At 41.6% G+C, this 24,196-nt stretch overlaps 2 protein-coding genes across 4 annotated transcripts in view; one reads left to right on the top strand and one right to left on the bottom strand.

Moving 5' to 3' along the window:
• ZCCHC17 (zinc finger CCHC-type containing 17) overlaps nucleotides 1-9,819 on the bottom strand; it is a 63,928-nt gene extending 54,109 nt beyond the window's left edge. Inside the window, exon 1 of one of the 3 annotated variants that reach the window (XM_041767293.1) lies at nucleotides 9,699-9,819. Coding sequence is in view for 1 of the 3 variants with exons in the window: in XM_041767291.1 (XP_041623225.1) it covers nucleotides 1,545-1,624 (80 nt within the window). In the remaining 2 variants the exon portion in view is untranslated. Of the gene's footprint in view, nucleotides 1-1,544; nucleotides 1,648-9,698 lie in introns of those variants that run through there. The other 2 variants (XM_041767290.1, XM_041767291.1) reach the window with 2 other exon arrangements.
• Nucleotides 9,820-9,982: 163 nt separating this feature from the next.
• SNRNP40 (small nuclear ribonucleoprotein U5 subunit 40) overlaps nucleotides 9,983-24,196 on the top strand; it is a 39,563-nt gene continuing 25,349 nt past the window's right edge. The window contains exons 1-4 of the mRNA XM_041768271.1: nucleotides 9,983-10,162; nucleotides 12,427-12,556; nucleotides 14,232-14,325; nucleotides 16,015-16,180. Of these exons, the coding sequence (XP_041624205.1) occupies nucleotides 10,019-10,162; nucleotides 12,427-12,556; nucleotides 14,232-14,325; nucleotides 16,015-16,180 (534 nt within the window). The 5' untranslated portion in view covers nucleotides 9,983-10,018. The remainder of the gene's footprint in view (nucleotides 10,163-12,426; nucleotides 12,557-14,231; nucleotides 14,326-16,014; nucleotides 16,181-24,196) is intronic.

Raw genomic sequence — 24,196 nt, forward strand, 5'->3', positions numbered from 1 at the left:
TTTTTTTTTTATTTTTTATTCTTTATTTATGATAGTCATACAGAGAGAGAGAGAGGCAGAGACACAGGCAGAGGGAGAAGCAGGCTCCATGCACGGGGAGCCCAACGCGGGATTCGATCCCGGGTCTCCAGGATCGCGCCCTGGGCCAAAGGCAGGCGCCAAACCGCTGCGCCACCCAGGGATCCCAGAGAGGAAGAGTCTTAAGCCGACTCCAAACAGTGTGGAGCCCAATGCAGGGCTCAATCTCACAACCCTCAGATTACAACCTGAGCCTAAGCACCTCTACACCTCTTTTTTTAAATACCTACATAATAATCCATTCTTAGATGCACCAAATCTACTTAACTATTTATGAATCATGTTAAAATGCAGACTGCAATTCAGGAGGTCTGAGGTGGCACTTGAGACTGTACCTTTCCAGCTCCCAGATGATGCTGATCCTGCCTGAGTCGCAAGTCTTACAGCTTTGGAATTGGAAGGGAGCTTAGAGATACTCTTGCTCAGTCTCCTATTTTAAACAGAGAGGGAACTAGCAGTCTAGTGGCTCTTAATCATGCTACTGTACTCTGCTGGATAAATCACTGCTACATAAAGATAAATCCAATGGTACTGCCCTTGGTTCTCGTTTTCCTCCCAATTACAACTGATGACAATAAGACTTGAAACACTATTTTCCTTAGGTTTTTATAACCAAATACTTTCTTCTCACCTCAATCCCCTCACTTTCACGTTTTTTTTTTTTTTAAGATTTCATTTATTTATTTGAGAGTGAGAGAGAGAGAGAAAGAGAGCAGGGGAAGGGGTAGAAGGAAAAGCTGAGTAGGGAGCCTGATGTGGGGCTCAATCCCAAGACCCCAGGATCACAACCCAAGCCAAAGAAAGACGCTCAACCAATGAGCAACCCAGGCACCCTGACCCCACTCACTTTCATATGACAACTTTGGGTCCTAGTTTTGGAAAGTCTTCCTTTTTTTTTTTTTTTTTTTTTAAAGATTTTATTCATGAGAGAGAGAGGCAGAGACGCAGGTAGAGGGAGAAGCAGGCTCCATGCAGGGAGCCCAATGTGGGATTCAACCCCGGGACTCCAGGATCACACCCTGGGCCAAAGGCAGGCGCTAAACCACTGAGCCACCCAGGGATCCCCAAAAGTCTCCCTTATCTACAGGAACATCCATTACTGAATTGCCTCACTTACAAGAGAAATGAAAGAAAATACTATCAGCCTTCCAAATCCTGGTGCTAGTATCATCTCCGGGTTCCTACATCCTTATTGTTGAGTTCCGTAACACAACTTCGTATCCTTATAACAAACTTGCCCTTTTCGGCTTAGATCACCCACAGGTGGTTTTTATTACTTCACTAACAGTACATAGAATGGAGGCAGATTGGTCAGTTCTTGAGAAATGGCTGATAAACAGGTTAAATCCAACTATCACCACCTGGTTGGATTCTGCCTCTTCTACTTCCCAACTATGCAAGATCATCTCCAATCTTTGCCTCCCTCTGACTAGCACTTCTCACATCTTAGAACAAAGGTTACTGACCTGAAGCCAGTGGCTATATCAAGAGACCTTAATTCCTCCAGCTCTTGGAGCATTAGTGAAGTATAGAATCCATTTGGCATCAGCAGCTAGGACACCTAAATTGAACTCAAATATCTTACTCTAGCACCTGTCATGGAAAGAGCAATAAAAGTAGAAATAATCTTTAGTTTCTTGATTCTTACATATTTGTTTGTGGTAAGTATATGGCCACGTAACTTAAAGCTCTCCTGTTGGCTCCTTCCATAGAACAGTAGCCTGAGAAACCCTTTGCAATTCTTCAAGAAAGTGGCATGCATTATTGTTCATGAAACCCTGAATAGATAGAACAGTAACAGGTTTAGAAATTCAGGAAAGTAGAAGGTTGCCATTTTAAAAACTGGAACTTAAAACTTTCTTTCAAGTTATGTTCTGTAGAAACCTGGAGTTCTATGGTGGTTATTCAGAAGCTCCTTAGTTATCTAGAGCTTTTTTTTAAATATTTGAGAGAGGGATCCCTGGGTGGCGCAGCGGTTTGGTGCCTGCCTTTGGCCCAGGGCGCGATCCTGGAGACCCGGGATCGAGTCCCACGTCGGGCTCCCGGTGCATGGAGCCTGCTTCTCCCTCTGCCTGTGTCTCTGCCAGTCTCTCTCTCTCTCTGTGACTATCATAAGTAAATAAAAATTAAAAAAATAAATAAATAAATATTTGAGAGAGAGAGAGAAATGTGCATACCAAGAGTAGCTGTGAAGCTAGCAGGCCCGCTTCAGTAATTTTTTTTTAACGATTTTATTTATTTATTCATGAGAGACACAGGGAGAGAGAGAGAGAGAGAGGCAGAGGGAGGAGCAGGCTCCTTGCGGGATTCGATCCTGGCACCCCAGGATCGCTCCCTGAGCTGAAGGCAGCAGCTTAACCACTGAGCCACCCAGGCATCCTTCTCTTCAGTAATTAAGCACTGACTGATTATTGCTATTTCCCACCTGTCTACCCAGCCTTGGTGGTGGACCTTGGTAACAAGGAGGAGTGGGGATTACAGGAGGAGGGCCTACTTTTAATAATGTGTATTCTGCTTTGATCCAATTTACCTATTAAGCGTCTATATAAGAGTTCATTTGGGAAAAAAAAGAGTCCTGCTGTTTTGGAAGTTTGTAAAAACATTGGAATAGAGTCCACTCAAATAGGGCTATATCTCTAGACTTTAAAGAGCAAGTAAATTGAAAAAGATTGAGGTACACCACTTAGAGTTGCTTTGCAATAATTCTGGAAGCAGAATATCTACCTAAGTGCTTGATTTTCCTTGAATGTTTTAAACAACAATATAATATGCAGGAAGGCAACAGGGACCCAGTTACCACCCACCTACTTCCCAAAGCAAGGGACAGAGCAAGGAAAGTACACTGTGGGAATGAGAGGTGTGGCAGAGGAATAGTGGCCCAAAGTGAGGTTAGAGCCTAGGTTGGTGAGGAATAAATTTACAAAGAGCAACCAGTGTGGAAAGGAGCAGGGTAATGATGATATCCACATATTGGGTTGTCCAGAATGATGAATCAGTACCCAAGAATGGAGAAGCAGGGCCTGGAGACTAGAGGTAGTAATGCAATGTTAACTTTCTGATTATACTAGTTATATTGTGGTTATTTGGGAGAATGTCTTTGTTTAGAGGAAAATTAAGTATTTAGGAAGATAGAGGCATCTGGTCAGCAACTTTAACTCTCAAATGATTCATAAATGTTATTTGTATTGTACCTCCACAATTTTGTTATTGTTTCAAAGTTGTTTTTTCTAATGTGCATGTAATAGGAAAAGAAAAAGAAAAAAACATATCCTGCTCTCCCTTTCTCTCAAGCAATGAGAAGTCCATAGAACAATATTAAATTGGTAAGATACTTCAAAGTACCTTCGGAACTTCACTTCATGTGTCACCTTACTGATCTGGCCAAGATTTTTGTTGTCGCATTTAAGTTTGTTGGGATTTAGATTTATTATGGTTGCTACAGAATAGAACTAACTGGATAGAACCTTGAGAGTTGAAGGAATTCTTATTGATCTTTAATCTGTGTATAAAAATTGAGAGGAGAATCAATTGACAGGTAAAAATACTAGGATATGAGCAAAGACAGAATAATGACTGCAGAGCCTGCATTCTCAACCACTATTCTACACTGCCTTAAAAAGAATTTGCAGTGTACATCTAAAACTTATAAGAATTTCTTTTTTTTAATTTTTTATTTATTTATGATAGTCACAGAGAGAGAGAGAGAGAGAGAGAGAGAGAGGCAGAGACACAGGCAGAGGGAGAAGCAGACTCCATGCACCGGGAGCCCGACGTGGGATTCGATCCCGGGTCTCCAGGATCGCGCCCTGGGCCAAAGGCAGGCGCCAAACCGCTGCGCCACCCAGGGATCCCCACTTATAAGAATTTCTAACACGAATTAAGTCCCAACATTAGAGATTCCAATGGAGAGTCATCATCAGAAGGGTATCATTCATGGAGGAGGTAATGATGAGCTGGATTCATTCATCCAAACATGTAATCAAGGACCATTTCTCATTTGGTTGTCTGTTCCCAGTGTCTGGTATACAGTTGGTACTGAAAAATTTTTTTTAATAAGTGAATAGAGCCTCACTATGTGCCACACACAGGTAGAGAAAGAAGGGAGAAAGCATTCTGGTCTAAAGAATGCAGAGGAGGGGTGCCTGGGTGGCTTAGTCAGTTAAGTGTCTGCCTTTGGCTCAGGTCATGATCCGGGAGTCCAGGGATCAAGGCCCGCATCAGGCTCCCTGCACAGCGGAGAGTCTGTTTCTTCCTCTGCCCTTCCCCCACTTGCTCCCTCTGTCTCTTTCCCAAAATCTTAAAAAAGAAAGAAAAGAAAAGAAAAGAAAAGAAAAGAGAAGAGAAGAGAAGAGAAGAGAAGAGAAGAAAAGAAAAGAAAAGAAAAGAAAAGAAAAGAAAAGAAAAGAAAAGAAAAGAAAAGAAAAGAAAAGAGAAAAGCAGAGGAAATGAGTTCTGCCCAATATACTGGCCAGATCAGGTGGGAGTCTTTCAAATGTCAAACTGGAAGCCAAACTTCCTCCTTCCCACCAATTTATTGAATGACTATCTTAGATAGATGTTTCTTCCTTTTTAACTTCAGTCATGATCAATTGAGAAAATGTCCAAAAGCAGGAGAGCGAAAGAACAGTAAAACACAAAACAAAAACAAAATCATCTCTCACACACACAAATAGTCTCATAAAATGGGAAAGCTGAAAAGGAATTCTGGAGTTCATGCAGCCCTCTTATTTAACTGAAAATGAGGCTAACAGGTCAAGTGACTCGACAAAGGCTATTGGCTCTAGACCCCATGACCAGTACTCACTCTCCTATCCCACACTTATAATCAATAAACCTAGAGAGGTCTTATCCAAGTCCTCTGATAACAGCTAGTATTTGAGTGTTTTTTTTTTTTAAGATTTTATTTTTTATTTATTCATGAGAGACACAGAGCGAGAGAGAGAGAGAGACAAGAGACAAGAGACAAAGAGAGACTGAGAGAGAGAGAGAGAGAGAGAGAGAGAGAGGGGCAGAGACACAGGCAGAGGGAGAAGCAGGCCCCATGCAGGGAGCCCGATGTGGGACTCATCCCGCGTCTCCAGGATCACAGCCCGGGCTGCAGGCAGCAATAAACCGCTGCGCCACCGGGGCTGCCCTATTTGAGTGTTTATTTGCCATCCATTAACCTAAAAGTTTTACTTCTCTTAACTATTTAATTCTTTTTGACCACTCTACAAGATAGGCAATTATCATTGACATTCCATAGATGAAGAAACTAAGACATGAGAGTTTAAGTAATTTGCTTAAGATTACAAAACTAGGGATCCCTGGGTGGCGCAGCGGTTTGGCGCCTGCCTTTGGCCCAGGGCGCGATCCTGGAGACCCGGGATCGGGTCCCACGTCGGGCTCCCGGTGCATGGAGCCTGCTTCTCCCTCCGCCTGTGTCTCTGCCTCTCTCTCTCTCTCTGTGACTATCATGAATAAATTTTAAAAAAATTTAAATAAATAAATAAATAAATAAATAAAAAACAAAAAAACAAAAATCAATATAATCCATTATATCAACAGGCTAAAAAAGAAAAATCACATGACCATATCAATAGGTGCAGAAAAGACATTTGCCAAAATCCAACACCATCTATGATAAAAGCCATCAGTAAATGAGAAAGAGAAGAGGGACTTTCTCCATTAAAAAGAAAAAAAAAAAAAAAGATTACAAAACTATGAAGAGGAGATTCAAATACTATGAACATCTTTCCTTTTCTTTCTAGACTATGAAATTCCTCTGAGCATGCCCTTGTGTTACACGTTGTCACTGTCCCAAAATCTCCAGTGTTTAGTACAGTGTAAAGCATATTGAAATTTATATCTGAATACTGAAGTACTTCATTTTATCCTATTTTAAATTGTTAGTTAAGGGGCGCCTGGGTGGAGGCACTTGGATGGCTCAGTCGGTTAAGCATCTGCCTTTGGCTCAGGTCATGATTTCAGGGTCCTGGGACTGATCCCCTCATCAGGCTCCTCTCTCAGCAAGGACTCTGCTTCTCCCTCTCCTTCTCCCCATTCAAGCTTTCTCTCTCATTCTCTCTCAAATAAATAAATTTTAAAAATTAAAAAAATAAAAATTAAAAAAATATATATTATTAAACTGTTAGTTAACTCATCAATTCAGCATATTTATGATGTTTATGTCAGGCTCTGTGCTAGGCACTTCATAAACCTTTCAATCTTTAAAGCAACTTATAAAGTAGATACCCCTTTTTACAGAGATGAAGTAATTTGCCCAAAACTCATAGCTAAAAAGAGACAAATATTAGGCCATTTCAAGACCACATACATGCCACTAAATCACCTCTTTTAACACAGTCCTGCCCTCAAAGACTTCCTAGTCTGGTAGGGATAACGGTAACCAATTACAATGCAGTGTGATCAGAGCTATAGTGGCTAGGTTCAAAGTACTGGGAAAAAAGAGAGCAAGGGTTTGGGGGACACAGGGCAGTTTAAGAGGTGACAACCGAATAGGACTTCAAAGATAAAAGGAAATACTGTAGCAGAGGATACTGTTCTTTGACCTCATTAGAACCTAATCTATTGAACTCTACTTTCTTCCAACCTATTAGCCCTCTCCAACTTGGATTCCACAACCCATCATTTCAGTAATACCCTGACCTCCTTTTAACTCCGTGCCTTTACAGCTCACCTATCTGGCAGGAGTAGAGTATAGCTGCAGACAACAGAACTCATGCTAGCTAAGTTAAGCAGAAAGGGAGTTATTGCCAGATATTATGTGGCTTACAAAATTACTCGAAGGGCTAAAGGAGCAGGTCTCTTAGAACTTACAGGAAGAAGTTGTAACTCACAAAATAAGTTTTTGCCATGATCAAGAAAGTTATGGCTATCATTGCAGAAAGTCACTGAACCAGAAAGTTGTTGACTAAAAAAATCTACTGCCTCTGTTATGACACTTGCCAGCAAAACTGGATGGCTCTCACCCTCTTTGTCTCCACATCTAACTCAGTTCCAAATTCAATTCTCCCCTTAGGTACAAAGGAATCTAGGAAATCATTTTTAGCATCCTAAACTGTTCAGTAATAGAAAGCACATTAAGAGGTAGAAAAGTGTGTTGAACATGTCAAATCCACAGTCCTCACCATACCTGGATACATTTTCTCCATGCCCACACTGAACAGCCTCCTGTTGCTAGGAAAAAACATTATGATCTCCAACCTCAAATGGGTCCTTAATTTTGCAAGACAATTGTACATTTCTCTCGTCAACTCAATCTCCCACAATCTACAATGACTTTCAGACTTCCTACAAACTTCTAAAATTTCCGCCCTCCTCTCACTCTATGTATATGGTCCCATCACCTATGTAACAGAAAATATAAAAGCTAAGAGATAGGAACTCATTTTACCAGTACAAAACACACGAACAACCTGTATCTGTTGCCTTCATTTCCTTCTTCCTTTCTATTAACTGGACAAACTGTCCTATTTCCTAAGATTGCTCTAACTGTACTTTGGATTCCATCCATTCCCATGTTCTCAGAACAGTATCAATGACCCAATTCCTTTCTTGTGTTTTCAATTTCTCTGTCACTCTGGGTCCTTGGTGACTTCTCATCTCCTTCAGCTTCCACATCCTTTCCTCTACAATTGTATGTATGAAAAATACTCTCTAGATTCACTGCCTCCATTTCCTTCCCTGAATCTCTGCCTCATATCTGGCTTCTAGTCCCATCACACCAACTTTCACGAAGGACACCATAAGCTCTACAATGATAAAGCCCATAGGTATTTTTCAGTTCTCATATTTTCTAATTCAGGCCATTTCCTGTTGCTGAGACAACATTCCTCTGGTCCTCCACTCTCGTGCTTTTGTTTCTCTTGTGGACTCATGCTCCCATTCTTGACCATTACATGGTGGGACCACTCAAGGTTCTTGGTTGATCTTAACCACACCCATGGCTCAATCACCTATATGCAAATAACTCCCACTAAACATTTCCCAAAACATCTCAGAGTCCCAATGGTGTATTTCAAACTGCCTCCTGGATGTCAGGAATGACCTCTCCCTTCCCCTTCCAAAAAAAGAACTGCCTTGTTGTGGGGCGCCTGGGTGGCTCAGTCAGTTAAGCATCTGCCTTCGACTCAGGTCATGAGCCCAGGGTCCTGGGATCGAGCCCCATACTGGGCTCCCTACTCGGCATGGAGCCTGCTTCTCCCTCTCCCCCTCCCCCCTGCTTGTGCACTTATTTTATTTAAGTAAATAAAATCTTAAAAACAACCAAATAAAAAAACACAAAAAACTACCCAGTTGCATAAGCCTGAAACCTGAGATTTGATTTCTCTTTCACTCCCTGAATCCACTCCATCACTAATTCCTGATTTTAGCTCCTTTTTATCTAGCATCTGCCCAGTTCTCTGTAGTTGTACCAATACCTCAGTCCTCATTGCTAATATCTCTCACCTAAATGGTCTATCTGCATCTATCTCTCCTCCAATCTGTTTATGCTACTGAGTGATCAAGCCACCACCTGTCCCATCACACCACTCTCTCCCCCCACAAAAACAAAAACAAACAAACAAAAAAGCTCGGTCGTTTCCCATCAGTCCTGAAGTAAAAATCCTGCACCTCTACCCACCTCCAGCTGCATCCTGTACCAGACCCTCCTTCATTCCCTCTAAGTAGCCATAGTGGCCTCTTTCTGCCTTTCAGTCATTTTCCTCCCATTTGCCGCAGGGCCCCTGCACATGTTGTTCTATATGGAACGCTCTGCCTTTCTCCCTTGACCCAAATAATCACAATTCTCCCTTCAGGTATCAGTTCGGGCATCTTTTCCTCACAGAGGCTTTTCTGCTTATTGCAGACACTCATAACATCAGGCACCTCTCCTAGGCAGCACGTATTTTAAAGCTCTTAGTGAGATCACTGTTTAACATGCTCGCCCTCTCGGATTCAAATCCCTGAAGTCAGGGACCATCTTTGTTGTTGTTGTTTTTTTTTTAATGTATTTATTCATGAGAGACGGGGGGAGGTGGTGCAGAGACACAAGCAGAGGAAGAAGCAGGCTCCATGCAGGGGGCCCGACGTGGGACCATCTTTGGTTCACAGTGTATCCTCTCAGGGCTCTTTCCAATAAACACCAGTTGGACGATTAAGGAGACCTAGTTCCCAGATATGAATCCGAATTTCTCAACAGGACTGTGCTCTGGAGAAGCAGCAGTCGGATACTCCTCTCATCCCTGTCTCTCCCAGAGGCACAGAGCAGGCCCTCGTAAAAGGCTGCATGACCAGTGGCAGAAACAAGCCGGCCTCCTCAGTCAGAGAGAGGAGCCTGGTGGAGCTGGGAGACAGGCCCTTCCTCCCTGGGGGCGTTCGGCACAGGCACAGGGCTGGACACGGCAGGCGCTGGACGAACGAGTCGGCGGACGAGGGCCCCGGGCGGCCGCAGAGCCCCCAAAGCCCTGCTCCAGCCTAGAAGGGGAACCCAGGCTGCTACGCGCCGACGCCGGGACCCCGGGGCCCGCCTCAGGCCCCTGCAAACCTTCATCTGAGAAGAGCCAGGCTCACGTCACACAACCGAGGCGCCGTCTCTAGATGCCGCAGCCACCCACCCTCGACCTTCCTTCACTTACTCTGGGTCAGCTCCCGGTCTCCCGGCCGCAGCATTGCGCGAAACGCCAAAACCAGACAACGCTTCCACCCACAAGACCCAGCGCGCCTAGGTGGGACTCCAGCTCCACCCACCAATCCCAGCACCGCACTCCCGTGACGCCAGAAAGATCTGACCAATAAAAGAAGAGTATTCAGGGAGGCGGTGCAGAGGGGATTGCTGCAGACCGATTGGTTACTCCAAGCCGGAAGTTCTGGGGGAAGAACTAAGTCGGAACCAATCGCGCGCTGCCTGAGGGTGTCGGCGCGGTCAGTGGCGGCGCTGAGGAGAGCGGTTGCCGCCATGATAGAACAGCAAAAGCGCAAAGGCCCGGAGTTGCCACTGGTCCCAGTCAAGCGGCAGCGGCATGAGTTGCTGTTGGGAGCGGCGGGGTCGGGCCCCGGAGCTGGGCAGCAGCAGACGGCGCCGGGAGCTTTGCTACAAGCGGTAAGTGGAGTCGCAGGCGGCCTTCGGCCCTCAGCTCATCTTCCCCTTAGAGAGCCCGCACCCGGTGATCCCGCAGTGCGGGGTGGGAACGGGAATAGCTGCCTGCAGTTCACACAGGAAACACTGTAGAAGCGGTCGACACCCCCCCCCCGCCCCCCCGGGACGCTCCGCTCGTTACCTGGTTGGACGCCCGCTTTCAGCGTCTCGACCACCCTGGGAGGTGGCTTTACATTTAGCGTTAAGGACCTTGAAGTCAAAACCCGGACCGGGGCTTTTTCGTATTAAATCTTCCACAGGGACCCAGCGTGGAGTAAACATTCAGAAAACTTTGTAGAATGGCTTTAAAAAATGAATGAATGAATGGGGATCCCTGGGTGGCGCAGTGGTTTGGCGCCTGCCTTTGGCCCAGGGCGCGATCCTGGAGACCCGGGATGAAATGAATGAGCCCGGCTTGCTTTGGTCAAGTTGCCCCCCCCCCCCCCCCCGTCTCAGCACTAGTACTGTTATTAACAACAACCGAACGAGAGCTGACCTTCATTTAATACCTGTCCTAAGGGCTTTGAGTATGAAAACCCCATTAATATTGGTAACAGCTTGAGAGTTAGGAACTCTCAGTGCCCTGTTTTGTAAGCTCTTAACCCGGTAAATGATAGGAAACAGATTTTAAAGCCGAATCCATGCTCTTCACTGCATTTCTTGTAAGATGGAGGTAATAACGATCACCCCTCTGCTCCTGGGCTGGTAGGCTCAGATCAAGAAGTAAACGTCTCCACTCTCAACCTCTCCACCAGCCGGTGAGCAAATCCTGCTGGCACACCGTCCTCAAAATATGTGCCAAATTGCTAATCCTTGTGCCACCTCCATCACTCGCCCCTGGTCTAAGCCGTTATTTTTCTCATCTGGCATTATTGTAGCGAGGTCCTAACTGGTATTTCCTGTTTCTGTTCTTTTATGGTCCATCTATTCTCAGTCCAGTGGCTAGAGAATCCTGCTAAAGGTCAGCTCATGTTACCCTCTGCTAAAAACTTTTGATGGCTTTCCATTTCACCCAGGGTTAAATCCTTAGAATCCTTAAAATCTTTTGCCCATTTTTCCCTTTACCTCTCAGATCTACCAATTTTCCGTTACTCCCCCTGCTCCAGTCACACTGGCTTCCATGCTCTTGCCTCAAAGCCTTTGCATTTGCTGCACTCAACTGGAATGCTCTTCAAAATATCCGCGTGGTTTACACACTCAGCTCCTCCAAATCTTGGTTCAGATATCAGTTTTTCAGTAAGGGCCTTCCTGACTACCCTGTTTTAAATTGCAATACCCCGTATGTATTAATCCACCTCGCTTTTTTTCTTCCGTAGCACATACCAACCTGCTATATGTTTTGTTTTCTCTCTTCGTCTCTTCTCTTCCTCCTTTCCGCTGGAACACAAACTCCATTGTTTATTTTGTTCAGTACTGTTTTCCCAACGCCTAAAACAGTGCCTGGCACGTTAATATTTTTTTTTTTTTTTAAATAAATGAGTAAACTGAAAGCTATTAAGGATGTTTGGGGATTATCAATAGTGTACCAGATCTTCTCTGACTGGAATGTCAGCCCAGGTTCCAGTGAATTGTCCAAGCCTAGATTTAGTGTCAAGACCATAGTCAAAACTACTTTCCTGGGTAATATGTACCTTGCAGGGTTGTTGGGAAGCTCAGTTCAGTCGTTAATTAAATGTGCTAGAGACTGGGAAAAGTGTTGAATGCAGGGTCCCTGCACTCACAAAGCTGCTTTTCTACCGGGGAAGAGGACAAAATGTGTAAACCAATACAAAGGAAGGTGATTTCAGGTAGTCTTAAGTGCTGTGAGGAAATACAGTAGGATTAATGGAATACAGAGGGGAGGTGTGATGCTGCTTTGAGTTTGAGTGATCAATGAAAGACTTTCTGAAGAGGAAACATTTGGAAAGAGCTAAACACAGGACGATCAAGGGTAGAGGATTCCGATCAGGAGCAAGAAGTGTAAAGATCCTGAGACAGAAATGAGCTTAACATATTTGAGCAATTTAAAGTTGGCTATGGGACAGAAGGAGCCTGAGGGAGTAGTTAGTATAACTGGTAGACACTGGACACTTGAGTAGGAGGGTATCAAATTGGAGGCCTAAGTTAATGTGAGAAGAGTTACCATTCTCTAAATCAGGAGAAATCTACTCAATGATTGTTTACCGTGTCTTTTGTAGTCTCCTTTGCCGGTATGTAGTAACTACCCTGTACTTCTGTCTTTTGTTTAGGGACCTCCAAGGTGTTCCTCCCTTCAAGCGCCAATCATGCTTCTCTCAGGACATGAAGGGGAAGTGTACTGCTGCAAGTTTCATCCCAATGGATCCACCTTAGCATCTGCAGGCTTTGATCGACTGATATGTAAGAGATAGTTTTTGAAGTTGGGATAATCACTCTCTTTTAAATAGTGATTATTTTTTAAAACCTTTAGTGCCACAGAGTTTATCAGTCTGGATTGTTCGCATCACAAACTACATAGCTAAAATAGTGTAAGGAGAATGTTGAATGATCTTGAATATAGACCTCAAGATCCATGTGGTAAATACAGAGGAGATTATGTTACTAGTTGAAAAGTGAGTTGCTCTTCTTTGAGAATATCTTCCTCATGGAGGCAAATCTTGAGCTTATTCAGCCAGACAATAGATCTAGGAATAGTAGGTTAATGGAAGTAATGGGGAGAGAGATAGCTTTTCGTTCTCCCAAGGATGTAAGGCCTTTCTCTTGATTCACTCATAGAATCCTGCATATGGGAAAGGAGGGGGAGGGGATCCTAAAGTGGCAACTCTATGGGATAATTTACCTGTACATTATTAGGATCTACATCCAAGAGGCGCCTGGCTGTCTCAGTCTATAGAGTATGCAACTGTTGCTCTTGAGGTTGTGGGTTCGAGCCCCATGTTGGGTGTAAAGGTTACTTAAAAATAAAATCTTAAAAAGGTGGGGTAGATCTATATCCAGATTCTCAACTACTAGTTGGGAATACTTTGAGAAATAAGTTGAAAAAAAAAATCACTTTGGAAGAGTCATGAGAAAAAGCAAGAGAGAAGATATCAGGACTTTGTTTTATTCTGGCACCATTTGTTACATTGTAAAATGAAGCAAGTCCTTTAGCTTTTTGCTTTTAAGTCTGTACCTCAGGGTACAGAGGGTACAGATAGCTGTCTTCACTGTCTTGATTTAGGTTTTCTAGTTCTGTGATTCTAAACAGTGACCAAGCATTTGGAAGACTTGGAATCTTAGCAAAACATCCTTGAATCAACATGCTTATTTCATCAAACAAAAAAAAACAGTTTATCAACAGAAAAATAATTTATGTATATACCTTATTATGTATAGAGGTGCTCCTTTTTTTTTTCTTTAAAGATTTTTATTTATTCATGAGAGACAGAGGCAGAAACATAGGCAGAGGGAGAAGCAGGCTCACTATGGGGAACCTGATGCAGGGCTGGATTTCAGCACACTGGGATCACAACCTGAGCCAAAGGCAGACACTCAACCACTGAGCCACCCAAGTGCCCCTAGAGGTGCTCCTTAATAACACTAATCAAACTTCAGTCCCTGCTAGACGAAGCTCCCTGAGGAGCTGTGTCTTGTTTACCCCATTTTACCCCAGCACCTAGCATGTTATAGGTACATAGTACATGTGGAATGAGTAGACATAGCATAGTCCTTGCCATGTGACCTTCAAGTCAGTCGCAGCTTCGTGGGTTGTCTATATAAGTGCCATCATTTTGCAGTCTGCTTATACTCAACCAACATGTAGTAGAGGGTACTAACTTTGTTCACATTACAGCAAACAATTTAAGATTTAAAAATTTTTATCATTAACTAATTTTTCAACCTTATTAAATATGAAAGTATTGCATTATTTTTGTTTATAGTGTCAGGAAAATTGGTCCCACCAGTAGAACCAATAGTGTTCCAGAGGAGTATAATCTCAAAACTGTTGTGGTAAATTTGTGAGTACCTTTTCTATGCCTAATGATGAGTTTTCTTTTGCACAATAATGATCACAGAACCCCCATCTCCCTAACAGTGTTGTGGAATGTCTATGGTGACTGTGATAACTATGCTACACTGAAAGGACACAGTGGGGCTGTGATGGAGCTGCATTATAACACCGATGGCAGGTGAGTAAGTAGTCTGCATAGTGGAATGATGGTTGCTTCTCATACTAATCTTTTTTGGCATACTTTCACATTTCATCCTTAAGTTTTCTCCCTCAGGAGTCTTTGCTGTCAAAAATAACCGCATTTTGGGCAGCTACTTTATTATCCTATTACTATTACTGTCAATCCAAGTAAGGTGTTTTCTTGTTCCATGTATGCATTTATAAATACATCTTTAATATCAGCAGCCCATACAAATTTGTTTTTTTTAAGACATAAAATGTAATTTTTATAAGCAGAAATCAGCTACTTTTACTATAAAAACAGTAAAATGTTAGTTTTGAGAAACTCAAAAACAAAAAATAGCCCATATTGCTACTACTCCAAGGATAATCACGGATAATATTTTGATATGTTTTTCCTAAGTTTTTTTTTAAAGTTTATTTATTTATTTTTTTTTTTTGGAGAGAGAGAGAGAGAAAGTGTGAGCAGGGGGAGGGGCAGGGAGCCTGATGTGGGATTCAATCCCAGGACTCCAGGACCATGACCTGAACTGAAGGGAGATGCCCAACCAACTGAGCCATCCAGGCATCCTCAAGTTTTTTTCCTATTTTTTTTTTTCTTTCAGATTTTTTATTTATTCATAGAGACACAGAGAGAGAGGCAGAGACTCAGGCAGAGGGAGGAGCAGGCACCACTCAGAGAGCCTGATGCAGGACTTGATCCAGGGTCTCCAGGATCACACCCTGGGCTGCAGGCGGTGCCAAACCGCTGCACCACTGGGGCTGCCCACGTTTTTTTCCTACTTAAAGCTCTTTGGTTTACGTTTATATTAGAGCTTCATGTATGATCTTCTCCACTGCTTTTTTCCTTTAACATTATTCACCTAATAAGTCATTTATTATAACATACATTTATCATAAACATTTTAATGATCACATAATTTTACAATTAACTGTAGGTAATATAGAAACGTGATTATACCAAATTAATTAATCTGATTAGGTATTTCAGTAAACATTCATTGTTTTATAACTGACCTGTAAACTCTAAGGTCCCTGAAATCAACTGGTACATAGTCTTGTATACATTTTTTCCTGTTGATATTTGAGTAAAGAAAGCCTTATAAAATCAGTTATAACTTGAAATCATTATCATGGGCTCTTAGCTGGCTCAGTCTGAGGAGCATGTGATTCTTGATCTTGGGGTCATGAGCTCAAGCCCTTTGTTGGGTGTAGAGATTACTTAAATAATAAAGCTTTAAAAAAAATCATTTTCAGAGATGAAATAAAAACCTTTGATTTTTAGAGAAAGGGCTAGAATTACCAAGTCACTGGGTCAGGAATTGCCACAGTCTGTCTTCTCTTTATAGCAGGAGTGATTAAACATTTCCAGACGGGAAAATGTCTAAAGTGTTGTGTATCACAAAGGAGGAGAAGATTGAGACAACTACTATATTAGTTTGGAATATATAATGGGGACTGACAGAAGGAATTTTTTTTACATTTTCATAGGGTAGACCTCATAACCAGGTCTAGAGTACCAGTAGGATTTTGGTAGGTAGGGTGAGGCATTCCTGCATCATGTGTCACACTGTCAAGAGTACAACGTATCAGTGGCCTTAAAGAGTTTGGCACATTTTGGCAAGTGGGGAAGATAGAAGGCTATTGTTCATCTTCACTTACTTGTTTTTTGTTCTTCCTCTCGTAGTATGCTGTTCTCTGCATCCACAGATAAAACTGTGGCAGTGTGGGATAGTGAAACAGGTGAGAGGGTTAAAAGGCTGAAAGGACATACTTCCTTTGTGAATTCCTGTTATCCGGCCAGGAGGGGCCCCCAGCTTGTCTGCACTGGAAGTGATGATGGAACAGTTAAGGTGGGTGTTTGTGTTACAGTTCTGAGGTTCTGTAATGTGAACTTACCTTGCCTTCCACCTATGCTGTAGCTTCTTCTCCACAACTTGTTTTAGCAGTTATTTCCCAAAACAGAGGTCTTTTTATTTTTACTTTTTTTTTAAGGTTGCTGAGTGTGGAGCCCAATATAGAGCTCAATCTCATGACCCTGAGATCAGTGAACTGAGCTGAAACCAAGAGTTGGACACTTAACTGACTGAGCCACCCAAGCACCACAAAAACAGAGGTCTTTTTAAATAGCAGGCAACAAAATGGGGCAGCCCCGGTGGCTTAGCGGTTTAGCACCGCTTTCAGCCCGGGGCGTGATCCTGGAGACTCGGGATCAAGTCCTGTGTCAGGCTCCCTGCATGGAGCCTGCTTCCCCGCCCCCCCCCGCCCCCCCCCCCCCGCTCTGTGTGTCTCTAATAAATGAATAAAAATTAAAAAAAAAAAAGTCTTAAAAATAAATAGCTAGCTAGCTAGCAGGCAATGTTTTTAAGTCTCTTGTAGAATGTTAGAACCATATTGAGCCACTATGCCTTGGAATGAAATGGACCACCTGAACTGCATTCTTGACTCAGCTGTTTACCTAATTATGTGATCTCAGGCAGTTCGTTTTTCTGATCCTATTTCTCAGTCTTTAGGACAGTGACAGTAATATACATGTCCTACAAAGCTGTTGTAAAAATAATAGTCACTATATGAAAGCATCAGTATATGATTTAGTAGCAATGTCACTTAGTCCAGTGATTTCCAACTTGTCTTCATGTCAGACTACCTGAAGAACCTGTTTAAAATACCCAGATTCAAAAAAAAAAATAAATAAATAAAATAAAATAAAATACCCAGATTCTAGTTTTAATAGGTATAGAATGAAAATTTTTGTTTTTAAATTAAGGCCCTTCTTTAATAGCAGTTTTAGGTTCACAGCAAAATTGAAGGGAAGATACAGAGATTTCCCATGTACCCACTGCCCTCATACATGCATAGCCTACCCTATCATTGCCTACCAGAGTAGCACATTTTTTACAATTGATAAACCTACACTGACACATAATCACCAAAGTCCACCAAAGTTGTGTTTTTTTTGTTTTGTTTTGTTTTGTTTTTTATTCATGAGAGACACAGAGAGGGAGAGAGAGAGAGTCAAAGACATAAACGGAGTAGCAAGCTCCATGCAGGGAGCCCAATGTGGGACTTGATCCTGGGTCTCCAGGATCAGGCCCTGGGCTGAAGGCGGCACTAAACCACTAAGCCACCCGGGCTGCCCCACCAAAGTTTATATTAGGGTTTGTGTTTAGTGTTAATACATTCTTTGGTTTGCGACAAACATAATGACATGTATCCATCACCGTGGTATCATACAGAGTATTTTTGCTGCCCTAAAAATCCTCTGTGGTCCTTCTAGTCATACCTCCCACCCCTGGCAACCACTGATATTTTTTTTTACTGTCTCCATAGTTTTTGCCTTTTTTGAGATTGGCTGCTTATACTTAGTAATATGTATTTAAGATTTTTCCATGTCTTACAGGCAGCCTCTCCTCTGCTGTCCTGCCTACCATTCCGCCTGCAGTGTATTCAGGAAATTTCTATCTCCTTTAAAAAAAAAAAAAAAAAAAGATACTTCCGCATCTTTTCATGGCTTGGTAGCTCATTTTTTTTAGTGCCAAATAACATTCCATATTCTAGATGTGCCACAGTTAATTTATCCATCCACCTCCTAAAAATGTCCTAAAGGACATCTTGGTTGCTTCCTAGAGTTGGCAGTTATGAATAAAGCTGCTGTAAACATCCATGTGAGAGTTTTTGTGTGGACCTAAGTTATTCGACTCTCGAGTAAATACTGAGGACCATGATTGCTAGATCACATGGTAAGAGCATGTTTAGTTTTTAAGAAACCACCTGGCTGGCTTAGTCAATGGAGCATGCAACTCTTGATCTTGGGGTTGTAAATTTGAGCCCCACATTGGGTGTAGAGACTACTTAAAAATAAAATCTTTTTTAAAAAAAGAAAGAAAGAAACCACAAATCTGACTTCCAGAGTAGCTGTACCATTTTGCATTCCCACCAGCACTGAATGAGAAGTCCTGATGCTCCACCTCATCATTTGTTGGTGTCAATGCTTCAGATATTGGCTTCTCTGATAAGTATGTAGTGATACCTTGTTGTTGGTTTAATTTGTATTTTCCTAATGACATATGATGTGGAGCATCTCTTCATATGCTTTTTGTGTCATGTATCTTCTTGGGTGAGGTGTCTGTTAAGATCTTTAGCTCATTTTCTAATCGTGTTTTTTTTTTTAAGATTTTATTTATTTATTCATGGGAGACACAGAGAGAGAGAGAGAGGCAGAGACACAGGCAGAGGGAGAAGCAGGCTCCATGCAAGGAGCCCGATGTGGGACTCGATCCTGGATCTCCAGGATCACACCCTGGGCTGCAGGCGGCGCCAAACCGCTGCCCCACCGGGGCTGCCCAATCCTGTTGTTTTCTTATTGTTGAGTTCTTTGTACATTTTGGATAATAGTCCCATATCAGATGTACAAATATTTTCTCCCTGCCTTGTGGTTTATCTTCTCATTCTCTTGAAATTGTCTTTCATAGGCAGAAGTTCTTAATTTTAATGAAATCTGGTTTATCAGTTATTTCTTTCATGGATTGTGCCTTTGGTGTAGTATCTAAAAAGTCATTGCCATACCCAAGATCATCTGTGTTTTCTTCTGTTACCTTCTAGGAGTTGTGTTTTACATTTAGGTCTATGATCCATTTTGAGTTAATTTTTGTGAAAAGTGCAAGGTCTGTCTCTAGATACATGTTTTTTACATGTGGATATATAGTTGTTCCAGCACCATTGGTTGAAGAAACTCATTTGTTCCATTGCCTTTGCTTCTTAGTCAAAGGTCAGTTGGCTCTGTTTATGGGGGTCTATTTCTGGGCTCTCTGTTCTCTCCCATTGATATATTCAACAGAATACTGTAACTTTACAGTAAGTCTTTTTTTAAGTAATATCTACACCCAACATGGGGCTCAAACTCACAACCCCAAGATCACAAGTCACATGTTCTTCCAACTGAGTCAGCCAGGCACCCCTACAGTAAATCTTAAAGTCAGGTAGCATCAGTCCTCCAAGTTTTGTCTTCTCCTTCCATATTGTGTTGGGTCTTTTGCCTCTCCATAAGAACTTTAGAGTAAATTGCTTGATTTCCACAAGACCACTTACTAGAATTTTGGTTGAAATTGCATTGAATCTATAAAATTGAGAATGACAGTATTGAGTCTTCCTATGCACAAACGTAGACTATATCTCAATTAATTTTGTTCTTTGATTTCATTCATCAGAGTTTTGAGGTTTTTGTCATATAGGTGCTGTACATATTTTGTTAAGTTTATACGTAAATATTTCTCCTTTTTGGTTGCTAATATAAATGGTATTGTGTTTTTAAGAACTAGAATTTTTAAACCTGTTCCTCATATGATTTGATGTAGCAGGTCTCATAATTTGGGAGCCATTGATCTCACCCAGCATCCTCATTATACTTTTTTATCATTATTTTTATTTGAGTATGTTGATACATAATGTTACATTAGATATAGGTATACAACAGTGATTCAACAAATTTATATATTGTTAATATTCACCACTGCACCCTCAATTTCAGAGGAGGAAAATGAGGCCTGAAAATGTTAATTTATTTCAGGGGCACATAAGGACGCATTACTTTGTAGGACCAACCATTTTATTCTTTCTTTGGCACTAATTTTGGATTCTGGATAGTCATATAATGATTAAACCAGGAGGACTTGAAAGAAGTATATCTGAGAAACCACACTAAACCTATGATTGTTGTTTTTTTAAATAAATTTGTTTTCTTCTCATAGTTAAAGGTGGTCACATGGACATAATGAATCATCTACTTTGAGATATTTTTTTACTAAATCTTTTTTTCCTACTAAATCATTTTTATAATAAACCCAGTCATTTGGGGCCGCTTGATGTTTGGCTAGGAGGAGAGTCTGCAGCTTAGGAATGATTCCAAAGCCCTGAGCTCCTAAACTATATGTGCCATATTTAGAGAGTCTTAACAGTAACTGATTTGCTCATTGGCCTTTTGAAAGGCAGTGAGATAAGAATACCCTGAATTTTGTTTAAATTCACAAGCGCTTGCTATAATAAACATCTAGGAACTTAATCCTGTTTATTTCCAGCTTTCCTTCCATTACCTTTTCTCTGACTTTCTTTTACTTTGTCTTTTAATTCTTTATCTCTTTCCTCATATTTATCTTTCAGTCTTTGCTTTTGTTTTTTCAACTACTCTCCATTGTGAATGTCTGCCTGGTTTTGTTTTTTGTGTTTTGTGGGTTTTGTATTTATTTGAAAGAGAGAGGGTGTGAGGGAGAGAGGAGCTTAGAGGGAGAGGGAAAAGGAGAGAAGCAGACTCCCTGCTGAGGGCAGAGCCCTACTTAGGCTTCATCTCACCACCCAGAGTTCATAACCTGAGCTAAAATCAAGAATCAATCAGGTGCTCGGCTGACTAAGCCAGCCATGCACTTCTGTATGTCTGTCTTTTCTTTCTTTCAATTTCTTGCTTTTTCTCTTAATTAAACATAAATATTTTAAGTTTATTAGTGAAGGTGATATTTAGCTTAATGTGTCACATCACCTAAAGGTGACTGCTTTTTAACTAGTTCCTTATTCTTAATTTCAACATACTATTTATAATTAACTCTTTGTTGAACTGCCTTTTACATATGCCTTTTAGTTACTTGCCAAGTTGGAATGCTTTGTTAATTGTTTTCTGTTCTAGGTTTATAAGTGTAGGAATTTAATAACCTCTGCTTATCTAAGGGGAGAAACACTGTGTTACATTTTACTCATAAGAATTCGCAACAGAAAACAAAGCTTTCGGTAATTCTTGAATTTTCAGTCTTGAAGTGGTATCCTGAGCATTCTCCATGCTAGTAGTTTTCATACTGTTTTTAGCATTTCGTTGTTTCTAATAAAGCTATTAGGAAATCATTTTTATATTACCTATATATTTAATGCATATTATTTTATATATAATATTTGTGAACATATATATAAATACAAATTGTTACCTTTTATAAACAACTCAGTTCTGATGCCATTACGTAGACCAAAGTGGGGAAGGTGTTCAAGTTAGAGGTGAGAGTGGGCTATCGTGGCCCAGAGTGGAGTGTTAGGGCCCAAGTGAGGTAAGGAGAGCATCCATGCAGGATGGGAACAGTCTATTATAGGGAGATGGGGACTGACAAAGGCAAGGAGAGCATCCACATGACACAGAGTAGGGAGCCCAGCACAGGGAATTAGAGATGGGGGAGCAGCCCAACATGGAGAATCCTTGCCCTAGCGGGATAAAAGGTCATTTACACATTGGTGGGGGAGAAAGTATGGGTGTCAGAGCTTGAGCTGAGGGTGTCCGCATGGGTGGGAGCTGTTTAGGTAGGGAGTCTGAGGCTGAGAATAGATTCCTGAGGAAAGGCAGCCTGGAGAGAGATATTAGAGGCAGAGCAGAGTGAAGGGGGCATTCATACAAAGGGATAATCCACATGGTGTGAGGAGGAGATCCACATAGGGAATGGGAATCACAATTCAAACCAGGAAAGGAAGACATCCACGTAGGAGAAGGTAGAAAAGGATATGGGAGATTGGTTGTATATGTGAAGCTTGATTAGACAAGTTAAATATAATAAAGAAAACAGGAAGCAGGGCAGCCCCAGTGGCACAGCAGTTTAGCGCCGCCTGCAGCCTAGGGCATGATCCTGGAGACCCTGGATCGAGTCCCACGTCAAGCTCTCTGCATAGTGCCTGCTTCTCCCTCTGCCTGTGTCTCTGCCTCTCTCTCTCTCTGTGTGTGTCTCTATGAATAAATAAAAATTTTAAAAAATAAATAAAACAGGAAGCAGATTTTTCATTGTCAGAGAAAGGAGTTAACCAATGTAGGAGAGAGAACTAAAACGCATCTTGAGGTGGGTACCTGGGTGGCTCAGTCAGTTAAGCCTCTGCCTTTGGCTCAGATCATGCATGATCCCAGGGCCCTGGAATTGAGCCCCACACTGGGCTCCCTGCTCAGCAGGGAACCTGCTTCTCCATCTCCTGCTCATGCACGTGCGCTCTTGCCTGCTCTCTCTCTCTCCCCACCCCCTTCCGTGTCAAATAAATAAAATCTTTTTAAAAAATAAAAAGAAGGGACGCCTGGGTGGCTCAGCAGTTGAGTGTCCGCCTTCGGCTCAGGGCATGATCCCAGGATCCAGGATTGAGTCCCACATCGGGCTCTCTGCGAGGAGCCTGCTTCTCCCTCTGCCTATGTCTCTGTCTCTCTGTGCCTCTCATGAATAAATTAATTAAATAAATAAAAATTAAGAATTAAATAAATAAAAAGAAACACATCTAGTGTTGTTGGCATTAAACTGGAAGTATTAGTGTGAACTCATGACATTCAACATAAACAGGTATAGAAAAAATAATAGATGTAAATGTATGTTTCCAGATATGTGTGTGCCTGTGTATGCATATATTGGCAACTGTCCACTAAGGGGGCTTAAGAACAATACCCTGATAGCAGTGAATACATCTACTATGTACATCTTGGCCTTTAAATACCATTTTCCACTAAAGAAACCAGGACTCCTTATTTCAGGCTTGGGCAGGGAAAGTACAAGTTGAACCTGGAACATCTTGTGCAAGAATGATTGTCAAAAGAACATCTTAATCAAATGATCAAACTGAACATTATCCATAATGGGACAAATCAAAATTATGAGCCACTCAATAAAATTATGAAACTGCAGCATCACTCCAGTGAGATTCTTGCCAGAGAGGAATAACTTGAATCTAATTGTGAGGAAACATTAGACAAACCTAAACTGATGGACATCCTACAAAATAACTGTCCTTTAATGAGAAGTGTCAAGGTCAAGAAAAGTATGAGATACTCTATCAGGCTGAGGGAGACCAAAGAAACATGACCACTAAATTCTACACATGATTCTGAACTGCAGTTTTATTTGTATTTTATTTTATTCTGCAATAAAAGACATACTGGGACAAGTGGTGAAATTTAAATGAGATCTGAGGACCAAATAGTAGTAATATCTTGGTGTTAACTTCTTCATTCTGATTGGTTAAGATTATATAGAGTTTTATATATGTCTTCTGTATTACATATATCTTTATAGGCAAACACTCATGTATTTAGGAGTGATGAAGCATTAGGTCAGCAATTCTTAAATGATTTAGGCAACAAAAATGTTCTTTTACTACCAACTTTTTGTATTTCAAAGTAAAATAATCTCTTAAAAATGATGGTTGTCTGAAACTAATAATTTAAAATATTAGACTTGGGAGTGCCTGGCTGGCTCAGTGAGTGCAGTATAACTCTTGATCTCAGGATTATAAGTTCAAGCCCCACATTGGATATAGAGATTACTTAAAAATAAAATATTTTCAGGGCACCTGGCTGGCTCAAATGGAAGAGCATGAGACTCTTGATCTCGGGGTCATGAGTGGGAGCCCCACATTGGCTGTAGAGATTACTAAAAATAAATAGACTTTAAAAATAAAATAAAATCTTTTTTAGAAAATGTAGATCCATGTTATATATGTCTATTTAATTTTTTTTGTATATTTTTTTATTGGAGTTCAATTTGCCAACATATAGTATAACACCCAGTGCTTATCCTATCAAGCGCCCCCCTCAGTGCCCATCACCCAGTCACCCCCACCCCCCCCGCCCACCTCCCTTTCTACCACCCCTTGCTCGTTTCCCAGTTAGGTGTCTCTCATGTTCTGTCACCCTCTCTGGTATTTCCCACTCATTTTCTCTCCTTTCCCCTTTATTCCCTTTCACTATTTTTTATATTCCCAAAATGAATGAGACCATATAATGTTTGTCCTTTTCTGATTGACGTGCTTCACTCAGCATAATCCCCTCCAGTTCCATCCATGTCAAGCAAATGGTGGGTATTCATTGTTTCTAATGG

Source organism: Vulpes lagopus, chromosome 8 (assembly GCF_018345385.1).
Source record: "Vulpes lagopus strain Blue_001 chromosome 8, ASM1834538v1, whole genome shotgun sequence".
Classification (NCBI taxonomy): Eukaryota; Metazoa; Chordata; class Mammalia; order Carnivora; family Canidae; genus Vulpes; species Vulpes lagopus.